Genomic DNA, 12,660 nt, shown 5'->3' with positions numbered 1-12,660 from the left:
CCAGTTAGCAGCTCTTTGAATTATCTTTCTAAGATACAGATTTAATTATGTCACTATTCAATTCAGAGGTTCTGCTATGGAATGTAGTTTAAACTGCTTAGCTTGGCACACAGAGATTTATTTCTAGCCCCTTCTCCACCTTCCTATTCCCTCCTTCATTTCAGAATCTTCCTCTCCCTCATCCAATGCTGGCAAACACCAGCGGGTGTGGAGTAGTGGGTGTAAGCTCTAGGGAGAAGGCTTGGATTGGAATCCAAGTTATTCCATTACAAGTAGTGTGACCTTTAATACATTATGTATATTGTCTAAGTTTCAGCTTTATGGTCTGAAAAAGAAAAATAATTGTGTGTTCCTCATAATATTGTGGTACGAATTGATTCTTTCACTCAAGAAATATTTATTGGAGTACCTACTATGTGCCTGGTGCTGTTGTAGACCTTGAGATACCTTACTCAAGCAAAACAGCCAAGGATCCCTGCCCCTGGGGAATTTGAAATTAAGCAAGGGACAGATAAAGAATGAACAAAATACATAATATGTAAGTCTATTGCATGGCATTCTCTAAGGTGATTGGTGTTATGGAAAAATAGTTAAAGGAGAGCAGGACAGGGAAATTAGGAGTCCTGTGTATGGTGGAGCGGGAGGGCTAGAGGTTTAAAAGGGTAATTGTATGTGGCCTTATTGAGGAGATGCCATTTGAGGAAGCGCTCTAAGAAGTGAGAGAGGTAGCTATTTGAATTCCAGGCAAAAGGTATATCCTTGCAAAGGCTCTGAAGAGATTTTCCTGAAGTGGTAGAAGAACCAGCAGACCAGTGTGCTGGGCCCAGAAGACGGAAGAGAAAATCAGCCACACTTGAGAGGAATTCACAGGAAGCAATGTCCTTAGGGGAGGGCCAGTTTATCTTTTGAGAAGGAGGAAGTTGAGGATATGATGGATTTGGTTAGTTCTGGGCTGTAAATTCCAGAAGACCCAGTGAGACAAAGTAAGAGAGGTTGTCATAAAAGGGAATGTGCATAGGGATGTGTTGTGAGTCTGAGACTTCTTATGATCGCCGACATAAACAAGATAATGGATATAGTGAGATTAGTTCTACCAGCTGTGGAACATGTGGTGGTGGCAAGATCATGAATGTCAAGGATAGAGAGGGTTAGACATCTGGGGCTTCCTTCTCAACAATTTCACATAATCCTCCAACAGCAACAGTAGGATTACGTGAAATAGATCACACAAAGGATCATTTAAGTCATTGACAATAATCAGGGGTCATTATTTTGATTATTGGGTAACTAAGTGACAGTGGGTGAGATCTGATGCCAAAACTTTTGAATCTTTGATGAAGCAAGATTGGAAGTAAATTTGGTTAATTTTGGCACAACTACAGCTAATATGATCTGCTACTGGTGTCTCCACTCTTGTTTGAATTAAGATTCATTGATGCAGACTTTGATGTATAAACAGATGGAGGGCTACTGTGAAGCTGTCTTGCCTGGACCACAGTTCTAGACCATACTTCTGGGGAAGGGATTGGAAATTCCCACCATCGATCATCTTGAGCAGTGATTAATCACACCATGTGTAGTGAAGCCCCAGGAGATAAATTTTAGTCTAGGGCTGGATAAAACATTCCCTCTCTCTGAGGTTGGTCTCAGTTTGGCCCAGACTGTGAGACATGAAGAGATATAAACTGTATTAGGTGCTGTGATTATAGCAGGGAATGAGACAGGGAGAAGATCCTTTAAGAGAACTTGAGTTGAGACTGGCCTATGCAGTGGTTGTCAATTATTCTCTATGTTGTATGTTTCTTCTCTTATGAACACACCTAGTTTCAGAAGTGTGATGGAGCTTGTAGGAGGGATGGACCATACTTTAGACTAAGACACCTTGGGGGCTGATTCCTCTCCCAATGCCAGCAGGGGCAGGTATCTCCCTAATCTTGTAAGCAGCTGGGACAGCAGCCTGGGCTTGCAGTGGGAGAGCCCTTATTGTATAGCTTTCACCCTTAGTGACTTTCAGAAATTGCTGGCATATGCTTGCTGGTGGGGCAATTTTTGGTGATTCAAACTTGAGCATGAAATGTCAATGGATTTTCCTGTTCTTTCTTATCCTGTTCTCTTCATTCTTCTCTTCCTCTCTCTTCCCATTTGAACAATATTATTCTAAATCAATTAAGTGCATCAGAGTAAGGTAGACATCTGTAACTGCCCACTATGGGCAGCCAAATTCCAGGCACAGTGTGTAGGGAGGAAACCTGGTGTGGAAGGTGTCAGAACCTGAGCAGAATGAGGAGAAGGTCCTTGAAGAGGTGGGTGAGCATATTAGTTTCCTATTGCTTTGGTAATAAGTGACAACAAACTTAGTTGCTGAAAAAAAAAAGCCACGTTTATTATCTTATCACCATGGAGGGCAGAAATCCAAAACTAGGCTCAGTGGGCTAAAATCAAGGCATCGGCAGGGCTTGTTCCTTCTGGAGACTCTAGGAGACAATCTGTTTCCTTGACTTTTCCAACTGCTAGAGGCCACTCTTATTCCTCAGCTAGTGGCCTCTTCCTTTTTAAAAGCCAGCAGAAGAGTATCTTCCAGGCTCTCTCATTCTCTCTGACTCTGATACTCCCGATTTCCTCTTATAAGGACCCTCGTGATTACATTAAGACCTCTTGAATAATTCAGGATATTGTCTCCTCCTTCTTAAGATTTTTAACTGAGAAGTTTTTTTTTTTTGTTTTTTTTTTTTTGCCATATAAAGCAACAGTCCCAGATTCAGGGGACTAGGATGAGGACATCTTTGGGGGTCCATTATGCAGTCTATCACAGTGCGGCAGCCTGACGTGGGTCCTCTGAACCTTAGCCTAGCAAGGAGGTGCCCATGTGGAAGAATGGCCTGGAGTAGGGTGTCAGAGTCCAGGCAAGGTGAGGAGGACATCTGTGTCCTGGGATGGCCCAGCATGAGTGTTAGAGTGAAGTAAGAATGGCATCCGCATAGGGGAAGACATATTAGTGCACATGGGAAATTAATTAAGTAATTATATTAAAGATAATGGGAGCCAGTTTTCCTCACTATTGAAGGAAGGTACAGTACAGAAAAGAAGAAAATTAGAATAAACCCTATGATATTGAATTAGAATTAGATGTATCAGTATTAACTTATGCTCTTCAATATATAGAGGTAGATATAGAAATAAATAATAGATAGAAATATTAGTTCACCCTAACTCTGTCCATTGAGGGGGCCTGGGAGTAGTAACATCTCAATAACAATGAGAACACTGATCACCCATATCTTGACTTCTAAATATCATTCTTTGCTAGAATGAACCAGAACTCCTTGGAGAATTGGCTGATCCCAGAACAGGGGTAGTGAAAGTACATGAAGTGCTAGAAAAAAAAGAAGTATTCAGAGGATGATGGAAACATGTTAAAAGGCACAGAAACCAGCTTGAAGGGACTCCCACTGGTGAAATATGAGAAAATTTGAGCATCAAAATAAATAGTGACAGTAATGTATTATGACCTATTGAATATAATAGGAAACCATGAGTATATATTGATATAAATGAATACACCAAAAGTTTGATGAGGAATGGTATAGCCACATCATTGCAAAATATCTCCCTATAAAATATTTATTAATTACAAATTGGAAAGGAGTAATTTTATGGTAGAGAAGCTTAGCAGATATCATCTTAATCAAGGAATAAAAGTGAACATCCTTAGTAATGAGATAAATGAAAAGGGCATCCTACCTGATAGGATGCAAGAAAACGAACACAGCACACCTTTTGTGATATCTCTGTGAAAGATGCATAACCTATTCTAGTCATGAGAAAACATACAAATGCAAACTAAGAAGCATTCTACAAAATATCTTGTCCGTAGTCTTCAAAGTATCGAAGTTGTATAAGTTAAGGAAAGACTAAGGACTGAAGAACAGTTTTGTTCTGAAATGAATTATAGAGACATGATGGCTAAATGCAATGCAAGTTTCTAAACTGAATCCTTGTGCAGTAGAAATCATTTTTAGAACAACTGGTGAACTTGAATGAGGTCTGAAGATGAGAGAGTAGTAATATATCAATTTAAACTTCCTGATTTTGAGGTTTGTATCATGGTTAAGCAGGACATGTCTTTGTGGGTAGGTAGTGCACATGAATGTATTCAGAGGTGAAGGGGCATCAGGATAGCCACTTACTCTGAGATGATTCAGGAAATATAAAGCTTTTCCAACTCTTCTGTAAGTTTGCAATTTTGTTCTTTCTTTTAAGACAGGATCTGACTCTGTCACCCAGGCTGGAGTGCAGTTCGTGCAATCACTGCTCGCTGCAACCTCCGCCTCCTGGGCTCAAGCCATCCTCCCGCCTCAGCCTCCCGAGTAGCTGGGACCACAGGCATGCACCACCATGCCCAGCTAATTTTTTATTTTTGTACTTTTTGTAGAGACGTGGTTTCACCATGTTGCCCAGGCTGGTCTTGAACTCCTGGACTTCAGTGATTCACCCACCTTGGCCTCCCAAAGTGCTGGGATTTGCAGGCGCCCAGCCTGCAATATTTTTTCAAAATATAAATACGAAAAAGTCACTCTGAGATTATTTCAGAGTCACAGACTGGTGAGGTCTAAAATTCTTGATGACTCAGAATTCCCCATGTTTAACTTGCAATAAGGTGAAATTTCCAAAAGTAATCACACCTATATATTCACCCCATCCCCATGCTCTTCTTGTAATGTGAATGACACTCTCCCAACTTAAAGATGAGGGTATGTTCCTCCCCTAAATACTGGGCGGGGGCTTGTGACTTTGCTTACCAGTGAAGTGAAATGGAAATGAAGTCACATCCTTTGAAGTCTAGGGTGCAGTCTCTACCTGGCTTCTCTCCATCTCAAGACTTTTGCCCTCAGAACCCAACATCATGTTGAGATGTTCAGGCTGCATGGGGAAACCATGTGTGCATATTCTGGCCAAGAGTTCCAGTAAGGCTTCCACTCAGCATCAGCACAAATCATCAGATGTGTGTGAGCAAGCTCTTAGATGATTGTAGCTCCAAGCATTTGAATTTTCCAACTGAGGCCTCAATGAAAAAAACCACCATGAGCTGGGTGTGGTGGCTTACACCTGTAATCCCAGCACTCTGGGAGGCCGAGGTGGGCGGATCACCTGAGGTGAAGAGATTGAGACCATTCTGACCAACATGGTAAAACCTCATCTCTACTAAAAATACAAAAATTAGCTTGACATGGTGGCACATGCCTGTAGTTCTAGCTACTCAGGAGGCTGAGGCAGGAGAATCGCTTGAACCCGGGAGGTGGAGGTTGTGGTGAGCTGAGATCATGCCACTGCACGCTAGCCTGGGTGACAGAGTGAGACTCCATCTCAGAAAAAAAAAAAAAAGAAAAAAAAGAAAAAAAACCATCATGACAGACTTCCAATTTTAGCTCCAACATATACAGAGCATGGAAGTTGTTACTCCAGCCTTTAAAACAAGGAAAAGCTGGACAAATAAAATCAGCGAGTTTTTTAGTTCCATCATAGAACGGAATTTGCAGGACTAACTGCCACAATAAAATCTGGAGAGTAGGCAAATCCAGAAATTCACAGCCAAGATCCGCTTACTTGGACCTGAATCCACTGGAGTAATTAACTTGTTAAAACACTTAAATGGTAATTTTGATGACTTGCTGGAGGCTGAGTGTGGACTAGCATGGGAGTGAGAAACACCTGGGGGCCGAACTGTGATGGGTCCTCCATGTTTTCGTGAGCATACCTACAGGAATCCCACCAAGTTCTCATGGTGAAGTTCTGAGAAAGATACCCCTGTGGCTCTGGCAGGGGGAGGGGACGAGTAACCTTCTGAAGTATGTCCAGAAACAAAGGTCTGCTCTCCAGGGGAAAGGCTTTACCAGACTCCTGTGAGAGGGCTGTGGGGGAAGGATGTTTCTCTAACTTGAGTCCCTTCTAGTTGTCCTGTTACACCTAAAGCTATACAAGAAGAAACACTTGTGAAGATCACAGTCCTGAGACACAGGCCCACTAAAATGCTGAGATTTAAAGATTATAAAACACTTCCCTTTCCCCATACTTTACTACATACCACAGGGCTCCAGTAATAACAGTGGATCACAGGTGAAAGAGCTGCAAGGCACAGACTCTGTCTAAGTAGGAGTAGTTACGGAAGCACAAGGTAAAGATGGGAGACAAAGGCAAGAATGCCAGAGAACTTGAAGCCTCTGGCACACGGAAAGGTGAGAGAAAACACAGCCTGAAGTGATACAGCAAACATCAAAACCAGACTCGGATATGACATAGAGTTTGGGATTACCAGGTAAGAAATTTAAAATAACTAAAATTAATATGTTAAGGGAGAAAGTAGACAACATGCAAGAACAGATGGGTAATGTCAGTAGAGAGATGGAAATTCTAAGAAAAGAATCAAATAGAAATACTATAAATAAAAAATACTGTGACAGAAATGAAGATTGTCTTCGATAGGCTCCAGTAAACACAACGTATCGGTGAGCTTGAAGAGAATCAGTGAGCTTGAAGATAGGTAAATAGAAACTTCCCAAACTAAAATGCAGAGACAGAAAATGAAGAACAAGCAAACAAACAGAACAGAAAAAAACACACAAAAAAGAACTTCCAAGAACTGGGGAGGGGACAATATCTTTTTTCTTTTTTCCTTTTTTTTTTTTTGGCAATTTCAAAATATGTAGCAAAACAATAGATCCTCATAGAATACTGGGCAGAACAAATTGCCATAAAACTACCCCTAAGAATATGCTATGGTTTGTAAGAAGTTCAGGTATTGTAAACTTAATCTCCAACACAATAGTGTTGAGACAGGGACCTTTAAGAGGTGATTAGGTCATGAGGGCTGTGCCCTCATGAATGGATTAATGTCATTATTGAGAATGGATTAGTTATCCTAAGAGTGGGTTTACTTTTAGAATAAATTCAGCCTCCTTCTCCTCCTCCTCCTCTGAACCTTTCTCTCTCAAGCTCTATTGCTCTCTCTCATCCATGTGATGCCTTTTGCCAGGTTGTGATGCAGCAAGAAGGTCTTCACCAGGTGCAGCCCCTTGGCCTTAGGTTTCCCAGCCTCCAGAACTGTGAGACAAATTAATGTCTGCTCATTATAGATTACTCAGTCTCAGGTGTTCTGTAATAGCAGCACAAAATGGTCTAAGACAGAATATCATATTCAAATGGCAGAAAAACAAAGAGAAAATCTTGAAAGAGCCAAAGGAAAAAAAACACCACTTTACCTGTGGAAGAACAAAAAATTACAACAGACTTATTTTCAGAAGATATGTATGTTAGTTTCCCATTGCTGTTGTAACAAATTACCACAAACTTGGTGGCTTAAAACAACACGAATTTGTTATTTTCCAGTTCCGGATGTCGTAAGTCCAAAATCAGTCTCAGTGACTAAAATTAAGGTGTAGGAAAGCTCTGTGTTCCTTCTGGAGGCTCTGAGAAGAGAATCTGTTTCCTTATCTTTTTTAATTTCTAGAGGCTGCCTGCACTACTTGGCTCACAGTCTGCTTCCTCCTTGTCAGCTGAGTCCTTTTCATGCTGCCATCTCTCTGGTTCTCTCTCTCTGCCTATATTACCCATTTATAAGAACCTTTGCTTTCGTATCGGCTTACCCAGACAATCCAGGATAATCTCCTTATCTGGAGGCCAGGTGATTACCAACCTTAATTTCATCTTCAACCTTAATTCTTTTCCATTTAACCTAACATATTTGTAGAAGAAAACAGAAGGTATACAGATTGGAAAAGAAGAAATTAAACTGTTCATAGTGACATAATTGTCTATGCAGGAAATCTCAAGGAACTGACAAAAAGTTCTTGGAACTAATAAATGAGTGTTGCAAGGTGACAGGATACAAGGCGAATACACAAAAGTTAATTGCTTTCCAATATACCAGCATTGAACAATTAAAATTTGAAGTTAAAAACATCATTTACAATAGCATCCAAAACATGAATAGGTATAAATCTAACAAAATATGTACATGACCTCTATGTAGTAAATTACAATGCACTGATGAAAAACATCAAAGAAGATCTAGGTAAATGGAGAAACATTCCATGTTCATGGATTGGAAGACTCCATATCATTAAGATGTTATTTCTTATTAGCTTCATCTATAGATTCAACAAAATCCCAGCAAGTATTTTGTAGATACCAACAAATTTTGAAATTTATGTGGAAAGGGAAAAAACATAGAATAGCTAACCCTATACTGAAGAAGAACAAATTTGGAGGACTCATACTATTTAACTTGAAAACCTACTATAAGGCACAGTAATTAGTACAAAATGGTACTGGTGAAAGAATAGCCATATAAATCAATAGAACTGAACAGAGAGCCCAGAAATAGACTCACACAAATATAGTCCACTGAGTTTTGACAGAGTAAAGGTAATTCAATGGAGAGAGCATAGATTGTTCAACAAATGTTGCTGGAACAATTGGATGCACATATGCAAAAAAAAATCCTAGACAAAACTCATGGCATTAAAGCTATAAAAATGAAAAACTAGTGAAAAAATTTAGATCAAATACCAAAGACTTATTATTTTTGAGTCCTTGCATTGCTGTTGTTTACTAATTGTATGGGACTCTTTTTGGGATGCTAGAACGCTAGGAGACTTACACTTGTGCATTCTTTCATGTTCCTTTGAGGAAGATTGTGACTGATGCCAACAAGATGAACTGTCTGAATGGCAGCTGATTCCAGGAAGGATAATACTGTGATTTTTCATTTTTGCTTGAAATGACAATAAGGAATTGTGAGATACCAAAACTAGAAAAAAAATGGATTATAAACTAATTTGTGAGAAAGGAGAAAAGAAACCTTGTTATATTGGAAATATCAATATGGAATTGACTTAAAAAAAAGGTAGTTACTTATTCTGCTTTCAGTACAAGGGTCACTTATTTGAAATCACTCTGTTCTGTCCTGACTATTAAGGTAAAAACAATTCGTTGTGTATTCTTGTACTTAGATTTGAATTTCTTTGATAAAGAAGCAAAGAAACAAAATTTCTTTGGTAAAGAAATTTGATATCACATTTGGAATGGAAAAGTTCAAGTTGAGCTCAGGATATCTTGTGGCCTGTTATTTGTCACCTGATATTTTATTGATATTACCATCTTTCTTGCCACAGTTATGCAAGTAGCTTTATGCTGCCTCATTTATTGAGTATTTGGTATTATGCTAGCCTCTGCTAGGCCTTTATTTGTTATTATTATATTGTTAATATCATAGTATGTGGTCTGTGACAGGCTCAGCACTAGCCCCTGTTGACTTGCCTAAAAAAAAAAGCACCTGTTCATCAATCAAAGCTGTGTATTAAGCCTACTATAGTAAGCTTGACAAAGTCTTACTAGGTCTCAGAACCTAGAGGTTCAGAGGAGGTCAGGAGGATATTTATAGGGCTTGGGGCTATGGGATCAAGTGGTTTGAGAAAAGTCTTTTAGTAAAGGGAAACTGAGATTGGGGAATCTGGTATGTTGATTTAGGTGCAGTGGAAATGTAAGGCAAGGTTCTTGAAGCAATTCTTGACATATAAGTAGTCATTTGATAATTGTTTACTCAGGGGAGCAATCTACTGTCCTGAGAAGGAGGTCGTTTGTCCAGTTAAGCAAACGATTTGTTCAGATAAATTGATTTTCAATACTTTTCTGAAGCAAGCAGTGAAATTATTTACTGGTTTATTTAAGTCACCTTGACCAAGGTGGCATTCAGCTTCAGTTCTGCTAGTTAAGCTATACGGACACGGGTGGTCGTAGTTCTCACCATGACCCATTTGTCAGTCTCCTTTGTGACCTCTGACTCCTGGGTTGATGTGCAAGGTCTATTTTTGATACATTCTTATCAAGACATAGAGCTTAACTCCTCAAAATAACATACTCACACAAAAGCATTAATACTCAGCAATTCAGAATAGTTTCTGAAGGTGTCGGCGGGTTTTTCAGGGAAACATGATTGTCAGTATTCCAGAGATTTTCTTTTTCCAAAGTTCTACCTCAGCTGCACCATCATGGAGAGGGGAGAGTTTTCTCTTTCCTCTACACAGTACCAATTTCTTTTCCTTTCCAGGATTTCCTCCCAGGAACTTCCGATTCTTCACTCTTATTATCCAGAGTAGCTTCCTCTCTTCCTTCGAAGATTTGACTGGAATGGAATCCATTCCCTAAGGTTCAGTTTCCAGTGTAAGTTTATCAAATCATTTCCCACAAAGCCAGGCTTCCCCATACAAAATCCTTGCTACTAAAAAGAATTTTTTTTTTTTTTAGTTTAGTAGCTTTCACATTTTTCATGATAATTTTATATGTTAGACATTATCACGTAGTTACACTAAATGGATAATTGATTGAAAGAATTGGAGAGGGTTGAGAAATCTTGATTTGTCTGTAATATAATCAGCATCTGAGTGCTCTGGGAGAAAATACAAGGCCAGAAGTGCCTTATCCTTTTCTGTTTACCTAAAATGAGAATCTGGCTGCTCCATGACAGGGCTTCTTTTGGGCAGATGGTGATGAAGGATCAAAGGTGAAAGTGCCATCACCAACTGAGCTGCATTTTATATACATTCTATTTAATCTTCACAACAATCTTATCAATGAGGCTTGGAAACTATAAACAACATTCCCAAAGTTTTGCAGCTAAAGAGATCTAAGTCTAACTGCATCCTGAACAAGAGCTGTTAAGTACAGCATGTGCTCACTAGTTGCTCATTAGTATAATTTTACACTAGCCCATTACACATTATTGGGGGTGGCCATACCCAAGATTCTTTTTTTCCTTGGAAAGCAAGAGTTTATTTTTATATTTCTGCAAATACTAACTCGGTGACTACAACAAACACAGAGCAATCTCAATGCTGTTTATCCGGAGGACGGTCTGAGGGGTCACAATGAATTATTTCTTCTTGAAGCTTTTCCTTCTCCTAAATCTCATAATGACTCTTGTCCATGATTCTGTCTTTTCAATGACTATGGCTTCTACTCAAACAAGATCCTTTCTGAGGAGTGGCTTGCCAAGCAGTGTGAAGTTGTCTGCCCCAACCAGCAGGACCTTCTTCAGTAGAATTCTCTCTCCACATGCAAGGTCTAGTTCATTTCCAATTAAGGTGACCTTCAGAGGTCACCTTCCACTGGTGACTGGCAAAATGCACCATGGGAAAAAGCCTGCCATCTTTCCCCGTGGCGATGTAAAGTTACATCAGAGAACCATTGACATCTTGGTTACGGCCACCCCCAAGGATGTGTAATAGGCTAGTGTAAAATTATACTCATGAGCAACTAGCAAGCACATGCTGTACTTGTTTGGGATTCAGTTAGACTTAGATCTCTTTAGCTGTGAAAATTTAGGGATGTTACTTATAGTCTCCAAGCCTCATTGATAAGATTGTTGTGAAGATTAAATAAAATGCATATAAAATGCTTGGAAGAGAGACAATGCTCTGTAAATGCCTATTATTATTATTGTGATTTTTGTTGAATAAATCAATGAATCATTGTCATTAGCTTCGTCATTCTGGAAAGTTCTGTTCAGTTTTTCTTGATCTGAAAAATTTTCCATTTCTAGAAGAACTGAGAGAGGAAGCAAGTTGCAAAAGAAGTCAGTAAGTCAGAATCCCTGGATTGTGTTTAGTTTAACTGTGTTTTCTTTGGCATGGTGCACTGTTACTTAGGCTCCAATGTAAATTCTGTGAGGTCTTACATCTTAGGATCATCAGGGAGTGGGACTGCCGTGCATAGGGCTTGCAAAACTCACCTAGCTTCAGGGATTTGGTCACGAAAGGGCAGAGCACCCTGGCGGTTGGTGAGACTGTGGTGTGGCAGTTTTGAGGAGAAAGGGTGGGAGCATCTAGACCGTGATCCAAATCTTGGAGACAAGGGTGGCAAGTGTGATTTTGAGGAATCCATCTATAAAAGAAGAGGCCACCACTGGTGAGCGGGGTCCCCATGGTGGCATCTAGTCCTTTTGAGCAAGCACTGACACAAGGGCGATGAGGATCTGGGTACTGACCAGCATACCTGATCAAATGCACTGAAACAGCTTGAGAAGAGGAAGGGGCAGGAAGTCCTGGGGCTCGAGAGGTCCAAACAGCATCAGACTCTTCTCTGTTGCATCAGGTCCTTGCTAAACTGCTGTGGATGTAAACTGATGTGACTGCTATGGGCCCTGCCCATATCATCAGTATTTGCTCAAGACCTGGGGTAAAGGGGTTTGAGCAGGCTGAGACTACAACCATAGAGAGCTGGGAAAATGACATATAGGGGCCTGATGATATGCTTTAGATAAGAAAAGGTACACAAATTGTGAAAAGATTTGTAAGAAGTCCAAATGAATCAGCGATCATGTTTGGATAAACACTCTATTTAATTGAGGTTATGATTTTTAGAGGGCAATTGCTTTTCAGAAATACCAAGTATTTTTGGAGATCTGACACTGTCACTCTCACCAGCTATGTGACTTTGACTAACTCAGGATCGAATGACATAATATTTGTGACTTCGAATGGCAAAGTTCTGTGTAAATGTGAACTATGACACTAACATAGTTTCTGGAAGAAGCCTTGTAATATTCTGGGTGCCAGATTCACGAATTGTAGGAGATAATGAAATGCAGTAGATTTTTCTGTTTCT

The 12,660-nt window shown here is 39.8% G+C and overlaps 1 protein-coding gene across 1 annotated transcript; it reads right to left on the bottom strand.

Moving 5' to 3' along the window:
- Positions 1–10,861: 10,861 nt before the first annotated feature.
- MRPL21 (mitochondrial ribosomal protein L21) lies at positions 10,862–11,978 on the bottom strand. Its single transcript, XM_063694532.1, is given in 3 exon segments — positions 10,862–11,144; positions 11,146–11,224; positions 11,786–11,978. Coding segments are annotated over 3 exon segments (555 nt in total).
- Between the last annotated feature and the right edge of the window lie 682 nt (positions 11,979–12,660).

Source organism: Gorilla gorilla, chromosome 10 (genome assembly GCF_029281585.2).
Source record: "Gorilla gorilla gorilla isolate KB3781 chromosome 10, NHGRI_mGorGor1-v2.1_pri, whole genome shotgun sequence".
Taxonomy (NCBI): Eukaryota; Metazoa; Chordata; class Mammalia; order Primates; family Hominidae; genus Gorilla; species Gorilla gorilla.
This window is presented reverse-complemented; position numbering and strand designations above follow the sequence as displayed.